Source organism: Manis pentadactyla, chromosome 3 (genome assembly GCF_030020395.1).
Source record: "Manis pentadactyla isolate mManPen7 chromosome 3, mManPen7.hap1, whole genome shotgun sequence".
Taxonomy (NCBI): Eukaryota; Metazoa; Chordata; class Mammalia; order Pholidota; family Manidae; genus Manis; species Manis pentadactyla.
Window position 1 is genome coordinate 18,040,977 of NC_080021.1, and position 17,214 is coordinate 18,058,190.

A 17,214-nucleotide genomic window follows, 5' to 3' on the forward strand; every position below is an offset into this window, starting at 1 on the left:
TAAAACCTTTATTTGATTAACTTTTTCTTGAAATATAACATTCATACAGAAAAATGCACAAATCATGAGTGTACAATTCAATGACTATTTGCAGACTGAACACACCCACGTAAAAGCACCCAGATCAAGAAACGGAATGTGACCAGCACCCCTGAAATCTTCCTTGTGTCTCCTCCCAATCACTATACCCCGAAGACAACTATGATGACTGACTTTTAACACATAGATTAGTTTTACCTCTTCTGGACCTTTACATGAATGGAATCACACAGTGTGCATCTTTCTGTCTAGCTTTTTTCCACTTCACATTATACTTAATGAGATTTATCCATGTTTTCCATGCAGCAACACCTTGGTCATTCTCACGGCTATAATTCAAAATCTTTCTTAAATCTAAGTCTTGTCAAATGCATCTTCAAGAACTACATTGGAGATGCCCAGCTGGAGTGTTTTATCACATTCAATTTTCATTTAACTTTCCATGATTCATTTAAGCCAGTTTCTGCCTCTTCTCTCAGAACACTATTTCACAAGTTCTGACATGCAGAAAATGTTCCTGAGAGTCTGAATTTTCCTTCCCAAGAATCCTTTTTATGTTATCTAATTACTCTCCCTGGGACCATTATATTTCTCCAGTGATGGAAGACTATTATTGGTCCCTCTTAGTCATCTGTTGGCTGTAGTGCCTTTCTTCTTGCTTTTATAGAACTTCTGTCTTCCTATTTTCTGCCATCATTTTGAAATTCAGAGTCCAAACCAAGCAGCAAAATTCCAAGGACCATGTCCAGCCAACAGACACACAGCTGGCCTGTACACAGTCTTCATCTAAGGGAAGAATTTGTTCTTCCCTGAGGTCTCTTCCCTGGTGCCCCCAGATTAGAACCAGCACTGTCTTGTTGAAAAACACGAGGCTGCATTTGAGAACAGGATTCGAAGAGAGGAGAAAATCAACTAATCCTTTATGACCATCTTGGTATTTGAAAGCACTCTTCAGGTCTTTATCAACCCTCACAGTTTTCTTTTTCTTTTTTTTTAGATAATTATTTTTTATGGAAGGGTAGTTGACACACAGTATTACATTAGTTTCAGGTGTACAACACAGTGATTCAACATTTATATACATGATAATTCTAGGTACCAGCTATCACCATACCAAGTTGTTACAATATTTTGACTATATTCCTTATGCTATACATTACATCCCGGTTACTTATTTATTTTACAATTGGAAGTGTATATATATATATATATATATATATATATATATATATATATATATTTTGTGTGTGTGTGAGGGCATCTCTCATATTTATTGATCAAATGGTTGTTAACAACAATAAAATTCTGTATAGGGGGGTCAATGCTCAATGCACAATCATTAATCCACCCCAAGCCTAATTTTCATCAGTCTCCAATCTTCTGAAGCATAATGAACAAGTTCTTACATGGAGTACAAATTCTTACATAGTGAATAAGTTACATGGTGAACATTACAAGGGCAGTCATCACAGAGGCTTTCGGTTTTGCTCATACATTATGAACTATAAACAGTCAGTTCAAATATGAATATTCAGTTGATTTTTATACTTGATTTATATGTGGATACCACATTTCTCTCTTTATTATTATTATTTTTAATAAAATGCTGAAGTGGTAGGTAGATACAAGATAAAGGTAGAAAACATAGTTTAGTGTTGTAAGAGGGCAAATGTAGATGATCAGGTGTGTGCCTGTAGACTATGTGTTAATCCAAGCTAGACAAGGGCAATAAAACATCCATGTATGCAGAAGATTTCTCTCAGAATGGGGGGGGGAGGTTCTAAGCCTCACCTCTGTTGATCCCCATTTTCTCACCTGATGGCCCCCCTGCGACTGTGCCTGTCTTAGGTAAGAACTAGCTTTTGATTTTACTGATTTTGTTGTCTACGTTCATTGATTTCCATTCTGTTCTTTAGTATTTCCTTCTATATTTAGCTTTGGTTTTATTTGCTTTTCTCTTTCTAGAGTTTTAAGATGGGAGCTTAGAGTATTCATTGGAGTTTTCTTTCTACTATGATTTAGTGCCTTAATTTCTGTGTAAGAATCCTGTAAATTTTATGTTCTATTTCTATTTTCACACAATTCATATTATTTTCTCTTTCACCTTTAAATGTCTTTATTGACCCATGGGTTACCTTGAGGTGTATTTAATTTCCACACTTGAGGTCCTGTTTTTTTTTTTACTGTTTTGTTCCTGATTTTAAGTTTACTACCCTCTTATCAGAAAACATTTTCTGTGATTTGAAATTTTTTCCCTTGTTAAGATTAGTTTTATGACCCGGTATATGATCTCACAGTGTATGTCATAATGCACCCTTGAGAAGAATGTACATTCTGTGGCCAGGCTGCATACTGGACTGTCACTAGAACCTGTTGGTTGGTAGTGTTGGTCTGTGGTGGTGGTGGTCTAGTTACAGACTTTTCTCTTTTCAGTTGTATCAATTTTTGCCTCGTGTAGTTTGAAGCTCTTTTGTCAGGTGAGTATACATTTAGAATTTGATGAAGGAAATCATAACATTATATAATGTCCCTCTTTACTCCTTGTAATTTTCCTAGCTCTGAAGCTCTGAGTATTTTGTCTGGTATTAATATAGCCTTTAGCTTTCTTTTGTTTAATATTTTCCATTTCCCTTAATGGAGGTCAGATTCTCTTAGCTTTCCATCATCTAACTCTCTCTCTCTCTCTCTCTCTCTCTCTATTATTCTTGAATTTGTTCCACAAATCTTTTGCTTAGATAAAGGATTCTCTTCTGGGTTGGCAGTTCTTTACTTGCCTCACTTTAAAGACACTATTGAACATTCTGTGGCCTCCACTGTATTTTATGAGAATTCTGTGATCATTCAAATTTTAGTTTTTCTTTGCTTTTTAGCATTATGACATGTTTAGGCTTATCAGGCCTAGCTGTTCATTACTGATTTTGAGTTTACGCCTTATTGGGCCTAAACTCTTTGAATTTGCTCTGTTTGGGGCTTGCTGAGCATCTTGAATCTCTAAATTTACATTTTTGTCAAAGCTGAGATCTTTTCTGCTCTTAGTAAGAATTGTTTCATCTAAAAAATAAGACTTTCTTTTCTTTTATAGAACACCTATAATGTGAAATTTAGACAATTTGATACTGTCCCACAAGTTTCTAAGGATGTGTTCATTTTTTCCAATATTTTTTCCTGTCTTTCCTTCAGTGTAGGTAATTTCTGCTGCTCTGTTATCTTCAAGTTTACAGACCCTTCTATCATCTCTGTTCAGTGGTTGAGCCCATGCAATGTCTTTTGTAATTTTTGGTAATTATATTTTTCAGTTCTAAATTTCTCGACGTGGATCTTTTTTTATAGTTTTTATTTTTCTGCTAGAAGTTTAGTCTTTCCAACTTTTAAGAGTATTAAGCATTACCACATTTAATATGGTTGTAATAGCTGCTTTAAAGTCTTTATGTGATAATTACAACATGAGGCATCTCAAAATAGGCATCTGTCTTTTCTTTTCCTTGAGAATTTGTCACATTCTCCAATGGCGTGTGTATGTGTGTGTGTTGTTCGCTTTACCGTGTGCAGTAAATTTGGGATTTTATTCTGGCCATTTTGAATATGATCATGTCATTTCTGAGTCATGTTTGTATAGGTGCATTCAGACCATTTACATTTAGGGTGATTATGGATTGGTATGTACTTATTGCTATTGCAGGCTTTAGATTCGTGGTAACCAAATGTTCAAGGGTAACGTCCTTACTATCTGAGAGTCTAATTTAACTCACTTAGTATGCTATTACACACACAAACTAAACATTCTTTTTTTTCCTCTCCTTTTCTTTGTCCTCCATTCTTTATATATTGGGTATCGTATTCTGTACTCTTTCTCTGTACATTTTTATTACCTCTGGTGACAGCTATTTAACCTTAGGAACACTTCCATCTATAGAAGTCCCTCCAGAATACACTGTAGAGATGGTTTGTGGTAGGTAAATTCTCTCAGCTTTTGCTTAACTGGAAATTGTTTAATCCCTCCTTCAAATTTAAATGATAACCTTGCCAGGTAGAGTATTCTTGGTTCGAGGCCCTTCTGCTTCATTGCATTAAATACGTCATGCCACTCCCTTCCGGCCTGTAAGGTTTCTGCTGGGAAGGCTGATGATAGCCTGATGGGCTTTCCTTTGTGTGTGATCTGTTTACTCTCTCTGGCTGCTTTTAATAGTCTGTCCTTATCCTTGATCTTTGCCATTTTAATTAGTACATGTTTTGGTGTTGTCTTCCTTGGGTCCCTTGTGTTTGGAGATCTGTGCACCTCCACGGCCTGAGAGACTATCTCCTTCCCCAGGTAGGGGAAGTTTTCAGCAATTACCTCCTCAAAGACACTTTGCTTTTTACACTCTCTTCTTCTTCTTGTACCCCTCTAATACAAATGCTGTTCCATTTGGTTTGTTCACACAGTTCTCTCAATACTCTTTCATTCCTAGAGATCCTTCTTTCCTGTTGCTCTTTCAGGATTAGTCGTGTTAATTATATTTTCATACTATATGTGGTCTTGGGGGGAGGCCTCTGTCTCACCTCTTACGCTGCCATCTGCAAACCAATCCTGTCAGTAGTGTGGCTTCTTTACACTGATGTCATACTCACTGAGGGCAGGGGTCATCTCCTCCATGGTTAAGTGTACTCCCTTCATTTTGTGGTGCGGCAGAGCATCGTGGGCAATATCTGAGATGAATTTATGGGCAGCTAGGGAGATGAGCTGAATTCCATGTGTGTTCAAGGCCTCAAAGCCAGCATGGTTCAGGCAGTATCCAGTCATTACATCTGGGAATAGACATGTGGAAGCCTCCAGCTGCAATCAGGAAGTCCACTAGAGGTGTGCTGAACACCGTCAGCCTCACTGCTCCATGGGCAGTGTTGAGCATCGGGTAAACGCCGTTAGACACGGCCCCCTCTGAGGATGCCGCACCGCCCAGTGACAGCTTCCCCGCTCAGCTCAGCCAGCTCTCCAGCCTGCGCCACCGTGCATCCCATGCCCCCTGCTGCGCCTCCAGCCCCAACACCCGTACTGTCACTGTGCCTTGTTCTTTTGTCAGCAGTGCACTGAGGGCCATGCTGCAGGGGCTGAGGCAGTGGAGGCCAGTGCCTCCTTGAGGTCTGAGCCTGAGCCACCACAGTTTGTCATCTGAGTGGAAGAGGCAGTTCTCTATTCCTTCTTGAGTGAGTTTTGGTAATTGATAAGTACCACTACCAAGTAATTTGCCTATTTCAGCTATCTTGTCAAATTTATGAGTTTAGAACTCTTTATTGTATTTCCTTATCCTTTTAATGTCTTTAGGAATATAGTGATATGCCCTCTTTTGGGTAATTTGCTCTTGTTTTCTTTGGTTAGCTTGGAAGAGTTCTTTCAGTTTTATTGACTTTTTTTCCCCTGCAGAGAACTAGCTTTTGATTTTACTGATTTTGTTGACTACGTTCATTGATTTCCATTCTGTTCTTTAGTATTTCCTTCTATATTTAGCTTTGGTTTTATTTGCTTTTCTCTTTCTAGGGTTTTAAATGGGAGCTTAGAGTATTCATTGGAGTTTTCTTTCTACTATGATTTAGTGCCTTAATTTCTGTGTAAGAATCCTGTAAACTTTATGTTCTATTTCTATTTTCACACAATTCATTTTATTTTCTCTTTGCCCTTGAAATGTCTTTATTGACCCATGGGTTACCTTGGGGTGTATTTAATTTCCACACTTGAGGTCCTGTTTTTTTTAACTGTTTTGTTACTGATTTTAAGTTTACTACCCTCTTATCAGAAAACATTTTCTGTGATTTGAAATTTTTTCCCTTGTTAAGATTAGTTTTATGACCCGGTATATGATCTCACAGTGTATGTCATAATGCACCCTTGAGAAGAATGTACATTCTGTGGCCAGGCTGCATACTGGACTGTCACTAGAACCTGTTGGTTGGTAGTGTTGGTCTGTGGTGGTGGTGTTCCACTTACAGACTTTTCTCTTTTCAGTTGTATCAATTTTTGCCTCGTGTAATTTGAAGCTCTTTTGTCAGGTGAGTATACATTTAGAATTTGATGAAGGAAATCATAACATTATATAATGTCCCTCTTTACTCCTTGTAATTTTCCTAGCTCTGAAGCTCTGAGTATTTTGTCTGGTATTAATATAGCCTTTAGCTTTCTTTTGTTTAATATTTTCCATTTCCCTTAATGGAGGTCAGATTCTCTTAGCTTTCCATCATCTAAGTCTCTCTCTGTTTCTCTCTCTCTATTGTTTTTGTATTCATTCCACAAATCTTTTGCTTAGATAAAGGATTCTCTTCTGGATTGGCATTTATTTTCTTTCCTCACTTTAACCATAGTATTGAACATTCTGTGGCCTCCATTGTATTCTATAAGAATTCTGTGATCATTCAAATTTTAGCTTATCTTTGCTTTTTAGCATTATGACATATTTAGGACTTATCAGACGTAACTGTTTGTTATTGATTTTTACTTTTGACCTTATTAGGCCTAAACTCTCTGAATTTGCTCCTTTTGGGGCTTGCTGAGCATCTTGAATCTCTAAATTTATGTTTTTGTCAAAACTGGTGTCTTTTCTGCTTTTAGTAAGATTTCTTTTTCTAAAAAAATAAAATTTTCTTTTCCTTTATATAACACGTTAATGTGAAATTTATACAATTTGATACTGCCCACAAGTTTCTAAGGATGTATTCATTTTGGTAATGTTTTTTTCTCTTTCAAAATTTTTACAAAATTTTATGTAAAGTCATGCTTGTAATAAAGGTACTATAATTTGATAATTCAAAGTTCTTAAATAAGGTCTTAGGTACATAGAAGGCTTTTTGTTTTTCGCAGGTGTATAAGTTGAATAGGTACACTTTATACAGAATTTAGTTCAATCTCCTCATTTTAGGAGTGATAAGTTATATGACTTTTCTGTGGTCATATATTGTTGGAAGAATTGTAATTGAAGCATTGTTCCAGGGAACTAATTTCCAGAGCAGTGTGATTACTAAAAGTGAAGAATATGGTGCAGCCTTGAAAGTGTTAGAAAAGGAATACAAACTAGTAATTTGAATTTTTAATGCAATGTAGTATTAATTTAGGGAAGTGCAAAAAATATGTAAATGTGTTTTATGTAGTTAGATATTTAATAACAAGCATTATAATTGGTTTAGTTGACTTCACTAAAAGGGAGACAGGCTTAAAAAATTCTCTGTTGTTTAAAAAATTTTTGAAATTAATAAAATTAAAAACATTCAAGAATTTAAAAAATATGCTTTGGGCTTGGAAAAAACTGGCTAGAGCTTTATTTTCCCTTATGAGTTTAATGAAATCAATTTTTGGAGTTTTTAATTTTAATTGGTAAATTTAAGGAGGACATGTTAACTAACATTTAATGTACTGTTTACTGTTCCTGAGTACTAGTCTACACTTAACATTTATTAACTCATTTAACCCTCACTGCTACTCTAGGAGGTAGGTTATTTCTTTCATTTTATAGACTAGGAAAATGAGGTTACCCTAGTTCATAGTTTGGTAAATAATTGTTGTCAGGATTCCTATCTAGGGAGTGTCATTCTAGAACCAGGTTCTGAAACCTCTCATTTATAGCAACCATTTTTGAAATTTGGTAATCTGATATAAAGGAACTGATACCAGAACCACCAAGGAATTCTATAGTATATCTACTTACATAATGAAGCAGATTTGATAAGGCCATATTTTAATATGAATCAGGTTATGGAGGAAACAGTTATCTATCTATGTTAAATTCATTATTTTTTCCCATTGCATTTTTATTAGGAATGTCTGTGTTAGAGTTGATTAAACACTGCCATGTGGTATCTGAAAGGAAAAGAAATCTTACTGAATTAAATCTATTATCTATTTTCTTGCATTTGAAGGTCATTAATAGATGGGAATCTTCCTGTTGTTAGAAACATATAATGGGTACATTTTGAGTTGTTGAGCATGTTTTTAATGGTCTTCCTACTGCATTATCTCTTTTGTTGATAAGCTTATTGCATCAGAGTTAGATAAATCTTTAAGTACTGATACAGAAAGCCTTCCAGTACATAAAGATTTATCTAATTTTTAGAAGTGTATGTATAGTATGTACTTACATACTATGTATATTGGGAATTTTTTTTTTAAAAGCAGCACAGGTGATTGTGATGATGAGCTGGGTTTAAGACCCCTGCACTAGTAGGCAACACTTTTGCAGTGAAATTCCATGTCTAAGATAATTTTATATATGTAGTCAGAAAATGATATACTAATTATTCTTAACAACTTTTGCTTTTCCTTTTTTCTTTTCTTATTTCTCTCCAATTGTTTATGCCAACGTGGCTTCATTCATACCGATTTCCCAAAGATTGGGAGAGCAGCATAAAATTAGAATCAGCCAGCTGATTGCCCAGCAGGATGTCGTCAACTATCCAAGAACAGAGCCTGAAGGACCCTGAGATTGCAAAACTCTTCTCCAAAGAAGATCCAGGGAAGCGCTTCACAGATCTCAGAAAAGTTGGCCAGGGAGGCTATGGAACAGTGTTCTTTGTAAGTGTTAAAGGCTTAATGTCAGTGACCAGCATTTATTTAATATCCAGTCCTGGCAGAGTAAAAATCAGTAATACAAAAAGACATAGGCAATAGTCTATTTTATAGTCACTTGCATTAGGTGTATATAAAAAGAGATCATTTTATTTATTGAGCTTCTTAGATTATTGAAAAAATGGGAAAGATATTCGGCTTTAATTTCCATGTTGTTTACACTACTTTAGCAGTTTTATGACTTACATTGTTATTGAAACAAATATTACAAAACACTGACCGTAAAGTCCCATACACACATTTCATTATTATTCATTCATTATTTCTTCCTATTAAGAATGCTTTTTTTTCTCAGCAACAAGTTTTGTATAGATGTTTAATATTTTGGTAGTATTAAAGATTTAGCTTTTTCATTTTAATGGGTACCTTAAGAATAAAAGAGAAAATGTGTTCCAAATTCTTAACAGTTTGAACTTTTCACTTAATTCTCATTTGTAAAGTAGAGGTAAAAATAAGGTAGTAGAAACTCCCTCTGCAATTTTCCTACCCAAAGACAGCTGCTGTTTAGATAAACATCCTTGCAGAGTCTTTTTGTCTACGCATGCTTTATGTGTGTGTGTGATGTAGGTTATATTTGTTTGATTTCTGGATTGGACACAGGATAAGGGAAGAGGCACTCAGAAAACAGGTATTTCATAAACAACCTTTTTTCTGTGTTACAGTTTTGTCTGAATGTAAGCTTCTCCCATTGTTCTCCTTAATACTACTGTGGAGAAATATAGAATAAAAAAGGAAAAAAATATACAGCCTCTTAGAAATGGGCCCAATAAGAGAACCCTGTTGAAAAAATCCCTGTCATGTAGCCATTCAATGTGTGTCAGTAGTATTTTTTAGTTGGCTTATTTTATTAAGTATAATTTATATACAGTAAATACAGATATATTAAATGTATAGTTTGATGAAATTAGACAAGTTATATGCCATACAGCCAACAATTCAAGATACAGAATGGTGATAGTTGTGGGGAATAGAAAGAAGTAGAAAGAGGATAGAATGATAACTTGTTTTACCTCTTTTGATAATAAATATTTATTATATTTGAAAGTTAAAATTGTCATTATGTATGGGGGGAGTCACTAATAGGCAAGCAGGAACAATGAATCCAACTGTATTTGGGCTATAACCACATTGGAGTAAAAACCAAAACTAATACAAGTAACTTCCATACACAGTATTTTAAGTGTATACCCTCTGTCTGGTTGGGAAGAGGAAACTGCCAACAAATCTTGAACTCTTCTCCGTAAACTTGTTTCATATTGGTATGGGTGTGACAATTCTGAAACTGTGTGTTAAAAGATTGAGCAGTGAATAATTTTGATGTCATTTTGGACTCAGATCCTAACTGAAAAGAATGATAGAAATAGGAAATTGGCAAATGTAAGGAAGAACCATGTGGGACTAGATAGGTATTGGATAGGAATTTGTGGCATTAACATGAACTAATTACATGACATATATATTTCCTATATATAGGAATATATATATTCCTATCTCTCTTCTGTAAGATTCTAGTTGCGTTGATATCCTAGTAGCAAGCAGCACACTTAGCACTCAGATCTTGGTTTCCTCACTACATGGATCAAGAGCTCTTGCAGTAATGGTTCATTCTACTGTGGGGACAAGGATCATAAAAGATAAGCTTTAGAATAACTTGAACCAGAAATTTAAAAAATGCTTTTAAAATGAAAAATAGGACCTTTCAAGAGGATGCTAGAACCAGCTTGAAGATGCTCCCACTGGCCACATCTGGAACAATTTGAGCATCAATATAGACATCTATTGATCATAACCCATTGAATAAAATAGGAATTCCTAATTTCCATGACAGATATAGGATGGATAGATAGTTAGAAAGGGAGGGCTTTTCTTTATAATAGAATGCTGACTGATAAATGTGAAAGGAATGGTAGAGTTGGGAAAAACCAGCATTTTGAAATCATCATTGCAAAGATTGTTTGGGGCTAGAATCTTCAGTGGTTGCTAAAACTAGGGGGAAAGTTTGATGAGCAGAATATTTATATAGTTTAAAAGTATCTCTCCACAGATTGCTTGTTAGATACAAAGTAGGAAACAGTGGTTATAACTATATACATTGGAAAGAAACAGTCAAACACCTTGAGTGGGTGATGAAAATTTGTAACCAGTGATGAACAGACATTGTATGCGTCCAGATATGATACCCTGAAAAGGACACAATATTACTCATGTAGTATTTCAGCCAGAGATATGTAACCAGAATCTAATCTTGAAGAAGCTTCAGACAAACACAAATTTAGTAAGGTAAATACTGCTGTATAGTCTCAAAAAATGCCAGTGTCATAAAAGACAAGGAAGAGTTGAGGAAATTGTTCCAGATTAGAGGAGATGAAGAAGACATGGTAAGTAAGCACAACTCGTAATCCTGAAGGGACAGAGAAACATGACTGTGGACATTAAATATTTATCTGTTGGTTTTTGTGTGTGTGTGTGTGTGATAGGCAAAAATAATCTCATGTTAATCTGATTTAATTTTAATGTAATCATCATTACTAATGAGTTTGGATTTTAATAAATTGCAGTCACTTTAACTTACTATTTTAAAGTAATACTAGAGCTGCAGATTTTGCAATAATAATAGAGTTTACCCTATAATCTTCTCCCAGATCCTTTAAAGTTTACAAGTTTCATAACCACAGAACCTTTATCAAAACTAAGAAATCAACACTGATACACTGATACTATTAACAAAAAATACACTTTATTTAGATTTTCCCAGTCTTTGCGCTCTTTTCTGGAATCTACTCCAAGTGACTACACTGCATTTAGTATACCCTCTTTTGAACTTTATCCTGTGCTAGTTAGAAATGCAGCTCTTTAGCAGAACAATGAAATTGGACCCTTACCTCATACCATATATGAACATTAAAATTATAAAACTCTTAGGGTAAAATTGCATGACCTTGGTTTTGTCAAAGAATTCTTAGAAATGACAACAAAAAGCATGAACAAAAGAACTTGGATTTGATCAAAAGGTAAAACTTCTATGCTTCAAAACTGAAAAGACAACAATAGAATAGGAGAAATTATTTGTAAATCATATGTCTGCTAAGGAACTTGTGTCTAGAATATATAAAGAACTCTTACAACTCAATAAAAAAAGGCAACCCAATTTTTAAATGGGCAAAGAATCTGAATTGACATTTCTCCAAAGATGTACAAATGGCCAAAAAGCACATAAAAAGATGTTCAACATTCACTGGTCTCAAATCTTGAAAACATTATACTAAGTGAAAGAAACCAGTCACAAAAGACCATATATTATATGGTTCCAAAGTGTACAGAATGGGCACATCTCCAGAGACACAGAAAGTAGATTAGCTGTTCCTTAGGGCTGAAGGGGTGAGGAATAGGGATAGGAGAGTGATAGCTAAAGGGTGTGGGGTTTCTTTTTTCTTTTTTTTTAATGGGGAAAAAATTTGAGGTAAGGTACACATAATCTAAAACTTACCATTTTAACCATTTTTAAATGAAACAATTTGGAGTTTCTCTTTAAAGTGATGAAAGTTCTAAAATTGTAGTTATCGGTAAATTGCATATATGTATCATATTGATCAGTATTGCCATGCATCTGTCAGTGTACTAAAAGCTATAGAATTACACACATTCAAATGGGTGAAATGTGTGCTATGTAAATTATATCTCATTAAAACTGTTAGAAAAGAATGTAGCTGGTTAGACCTATTGACTGAAATCAAGGGGCTCACAAATTGATGAGTAGAGAACATTTTGGAAAAGTGAATTCATATTCAAGATCTTATGCAGACAGATCCACTTCACCCATTATGTTAGGCGGTGCACGTTTTCCTTAACCAGTCTGCTAGTAATTGAAATTGGAAGGTCATTAGTTGTTCCAAGGACCCACTTAAAAGAATATATATATATATATATATATTTTTTTTTAAGGAATTCTATTTAGGTATAATTTGCATACCTGCTTGTCTAATTTTTTAACAGCTTTTTTGAGATTCAAGTTACATACTCTCAGTTCACCAATTTTAAGTGTGCATTTCATAGATTTTTAGTAAGTTAGATTTTTGTAGCCATCACCATAATCTAATTTTAAAACATTTTATCTTTGGGAATTCATTAAAGACTGAATTGAAGATGAATTCTTCCACAGATGACTAGAGATGATGAACCCTTCTTACTGAACTCATTTGAAATGTTTTGCAGCTATCCTCTTGTGCCTTCTTTATATATCATCTTTTTTTTAACACATAATGAGAATTTGGCTCTCTCTTATTTTCTAAAGAGTTAACTTTTATGTTTCTGTTATGCTTTTATTTTTTTATCAAAATTCCACAGCAGTGGTAAAAGTAATGGTGATAGCATTTTAGCTGTCTTGTTTTAATTCTAGTTAATAGTTGTTTACAATAGACATGATTTATCATGTGGAGGAATTACCTTTCCCATGTGGGTTTTCTAAGAGTTTGGTCTTCCCTGCATTAGATACATTTAGAGTTGAGCTCTTTCTACATTTTCAATATTTATTAAGCATTTATATGTATAAGTATATATTTCCCCCTTTGATTTGTAAAAAAATATGGCAAATTATGAAATGTTTTCCTGTATCAAAATTTTGCATTTCTGTGGTAATATATTTTATCCAAATGAAATATTCTTTTAATGCCTGGTAATATTTGGTTTTAAAATTTTGTTCAGAGTTCCCTTGTCTACATTTATAAGTCAGATTGGTACCTAACTTTCTATTTTGCGCTGCTTGTGAGGGTTTAGTTGTTGGGTTACACTGCCTCCTTACAGTTAATGGGGTAGCTTTCCTTTTTCTCCCCTTTTATCCTGGGAAGTTCCCCTAGTGAAACTGCTCCACTCACAGTTTTAAAGACAATTAGTATTCTTTTCAATCTTCCACCACTGTTTTACTCAAATTTTCTTCTCTAGATCAATTTTAGTAGTTCTTTCCTAGAGAATTGTCCATTTCATTGAAATTTTGACATTTACAGGCCTAGCATAGACTTGTACTAGTTATTTATTTGTTTGTTTATAGTTCTGTTCAAATTTCTATATTTTTCCTCTCAACTAGCTGATTCAAAGATAAACATGCATTATTCTTATTTCTAAAGTACCAGCTCCTTGACAATTTGATACGCTTTTTGCTATCCATTTACTTATGTTTTTAATGTTCTTTAAAATCAGTTTTGGTATCTTTTTGGACATGGTAGTTTATAAATGTTAATTTTTATAGTGGTCTTCTGTCTTTTTTAGGCACGAGATGTGCACACCTATGACATGGTGGCTATCAAGATAATACCTTATAGTGGAAAGAGGGCTATGGAGGTAGGTGAAATATATATGTTTGTATTGGCATGTTAAAGCCATACCATTTTTAATTGGGGATAGGTGGAAATTTTTTCAAAAAATGTTGAAAAATTTACAAATACTAAGGTTTATCTCAGTGAATTTACTTCCACAGACTCAATGTGCCCATTTAACCTGTACCTAGAGCCATAAACAACATTCCTGACATCCCAGAAACTTCCCAACTACATCCCTTACTTTTAATTTTTTAGATATGTGCTGCTGACATGAGTTTAATTTTTTTAATTGTTCAGCAGATTATTCTATAATAGAGGAATTATCATGTCTGAGAAAGTACACTAGAATAAGGTACATTTGACAGTAAATATACTGGATATAAATTTTTAATGGTTGAGAAATTATTTAACGGCTGTTTCAAATAATCATCGGCAGCAATATATCTAATCTGAAAAATAAGGCAGTGGGTAATAATCTGAAAAATGCAATTACTGATACTGTGTTGCATGTACTTTAGTTCATCAGTGTTCTGATTAGTTCTTCCTTAATTGCATAAGTTTATAAAATTACTTTCTAAGTCTGTTCTCTATCTTTAATTCTTTAAAAAATTTATTTATTTTTAATTGTGGTAAAGTACACAAAACAAATTTACCATCTTGACCACTTTAAGTGTAAGTTCAGTGGTGTCAAGGACATTCACATTGCTGTGCAACCATCACCACCATTCATCTCCAGAATTCTTTCATTTTGCAAAAGTGATATTCTCCACCCATCAAACAGTAACACCTCATTCCCTCCTCCCCGCAGCCCTTGGAAATCACCTCTCCACTTTCTGTCTCTATCAATTTGACTACTTTAGGTTTCTCATGTAATTGAAATTATGCACCATTTGTCCTTTTGTGACTGGCTTGTTTCACTTAATATAGTGCCCTCAAAGTTCATCTATGTTGTAGTGTGTCAGAATTACCTTTCTTTTTAAAGCTGAATAATATTCCCGTGTGTGTGTGTGTGTAAAAACACCACATTTTGTCCATCTACCATCTGTAAATGGACACTTAGTTGCTTCTACCCCTTGGTTATTGTGAATAATGCTGCTGTGCACATAGGTACACAAGTATTTCTTTGAGTTCCCGCTTTTAAACTTTAGGGTATATGCCCAGAGGTAGAACTGCTAGATCAGTCTTTAATTTTTTTTTTTTTCTTTTAATAATTATTTTTTATTGAAGGGTAGTTGACACACAGTATTACATTACATGAGTTTCAAGTGTACAACACAGTGGTAGAACATTTATATACATAATTCTAGGTTCCAGCTATCACCCTACCAGGCTGTTACAATATCTTGACTATATTCCTTATGCTATACATTACATCCCGGTTACTAATTTATTTTACCATTGGAAGTCTGTCCTTCTTTTTTTTTTTTTTGTGAGGGCATCTCTCATATTTATTGATCAAATGGTTGTTAACAACAATAAAATTCTGTATAGGGGAGTCAATGCTCAATGCACAATCATTATTCCACCCCAAGCCTAATTTTTGTCAGTCTCCAATCTTCTGAGGCATAACAAACAAGTTTTTACATGTAGAACAAATTCTTACATAGTGAATAAGTTACATAGTGAACAGTACAAGGGCAGTCATCACAGAAACTTTCGGTTTTGCTCATGCATTATGAACTATAAACAGTCAGTTCAAATATGAATACTCATTTGGTTTTTATACTTGATTTATATGTGGATACCACATTTCTCTCTTTATTATTATTATTTTTAATAAAATGCTGAAGTGGTAGGTAGATACAAGATAAAGGTAGAAAACATAGTTTAGTGTTGTAAGAGAGCACATGTAGATGATCAGGTGTGTGCCTGTAGACTATGTGTTAATCCAAGCTAGGCAAGGGCAATAAAACATCCACGTATGCAGAAGATTTCTCTCAGAACGGGGGGGTGAGGTTCTAAGCCTCACCTCTGTTGATCCCCAATTTCTCACCTGATGGCCCCCCTGCGACTGTGCCTGTCTTAGGTTGTTCCTCCCTTGAGGAATCTTACCCGTCTCTGGCTAACCAGTCATCTTCCGGGGCCATACAGGGAAATGTGAAGTTGGTAAGTGAGAGAGAAGCCTTATTGTTTGAAAAAGTTAGCTTTTTACTTCTTTGCATATTTATGCCCTGTGGCTTCTATGCCCAGCATTTGTCTTGAGGTATCTTTACCACTTGGAAGAATTATGATACTCGGTAAATTTGATATGAGGCACGAATTCTATTTAAGGGTTGTAATTAGGAAGGAAGAAGAAAAGCTATAGAAGTAGCAGGCGGAAGAAAACATGGGAAGATTGATTATTTCTTTGATATATCTTCTTGTAGAGTAACTTCAGCATGTATAGGTTTTAAGCTACTACTTAAATTGCACACACACATTAACATAATAGGAGTATAGTTACATAACCAAAGCATATCTGTAATTACCAGCCATCTGCAGTGAAACCAAGAAAACCAGTTAGGCACCTTAGGCATTTGTGAAAACTTATCTATGATATGGTGGATATTGTCCAACTGAACTTGAACAGTCTGAGAGAAATCAGACAAATTAAAACAACCCATTCCTGGGCACTGTTCACATGCCATATGTTCTTTTAACAGTAAATAGTCTGTAGTTGTAAGACTTTGGAGTGCTACAATTTGCACTTCTCCAAATTCTTGGTTGAGTTCCAACAGTATAGATTCAGTCAAATTTGTTGTTTTACTGTATGCACAGGCCAGCTTAGATATCTCCTTCCTCATTCCCATGGCAAGTCCAGGAACTGGTGGGATGAGTGCATCTACAGCTGTAGCAGTGCGTGGATCTTTGTTGGGGTTTTTTGATGATCATCTTCTGGCATGAGTCTTCCAGAGAGTGCAGATGTTGGAAGTTCTTTTTCATATCGTATCTTAGTTCATTTTCGGGGTAGCCCAATTAGGCTTTGATCCTCTGTATAAACACAAACAGACCCTTTGCCTACACTTTTATATGCAGTCTTTAATTTTTAAAGGTTTTGGCTTTGTACATTTCTGTAATCTCTGTTTTGTGGTAAATGCTGTTTTTTGTGATAATCATACTTATGGGTATAACAACACCGTTGTGATTGATCACTGTTCCATTACGTCAATACCTAAAAAAACTCTTAATTTCTAAAACCCCTAAAAAAACCTCCATTTTTTACAAGTTTAATTTAATTTGCTATTCTACAGTATAACTTTAGAACCAGCTTTCATAGCAGACTTGTGTTGGAGTCTGTTT

General features: G+C 34.7%; 1 protein-coding gene and 1 pseudogene across 1 annotated transcript in view; one reads left to right on the forward strand and one right to left on the reverse strand.

Annotated features, from left to right (window-relative positions):
• Window positions 1–2,738: 2,738 nt before the first annotated feature.
• LOC130682820 (transcription initiation factor TFIID subunit 10-like) lies at window positions 2,739–6,327 on the reverse strand (annotated as a pseudogene).
• Window positions 6,328–8,380: 2,053 nt separating this feature from the next.
• Window positions 8,381–17,214, forward strand: part of LOC130682831 (serine/threonine-protein kinase TAO1-like) — a 60,264-nt gene continuing 51,430 nt past the window's right edge. The window contains 2 exon segments of the mRNA XM_057497778.1: window positions 8,381–8,569; window positions 13,886–13,957. Of these exon segments, the coding sequence (XP_057353761.1) occupies window positions 8,438–8,569; window positions 13,886–13,957 (204 nt within the window). The 5' untranslated portion in view covers window positions 8,381–8,437.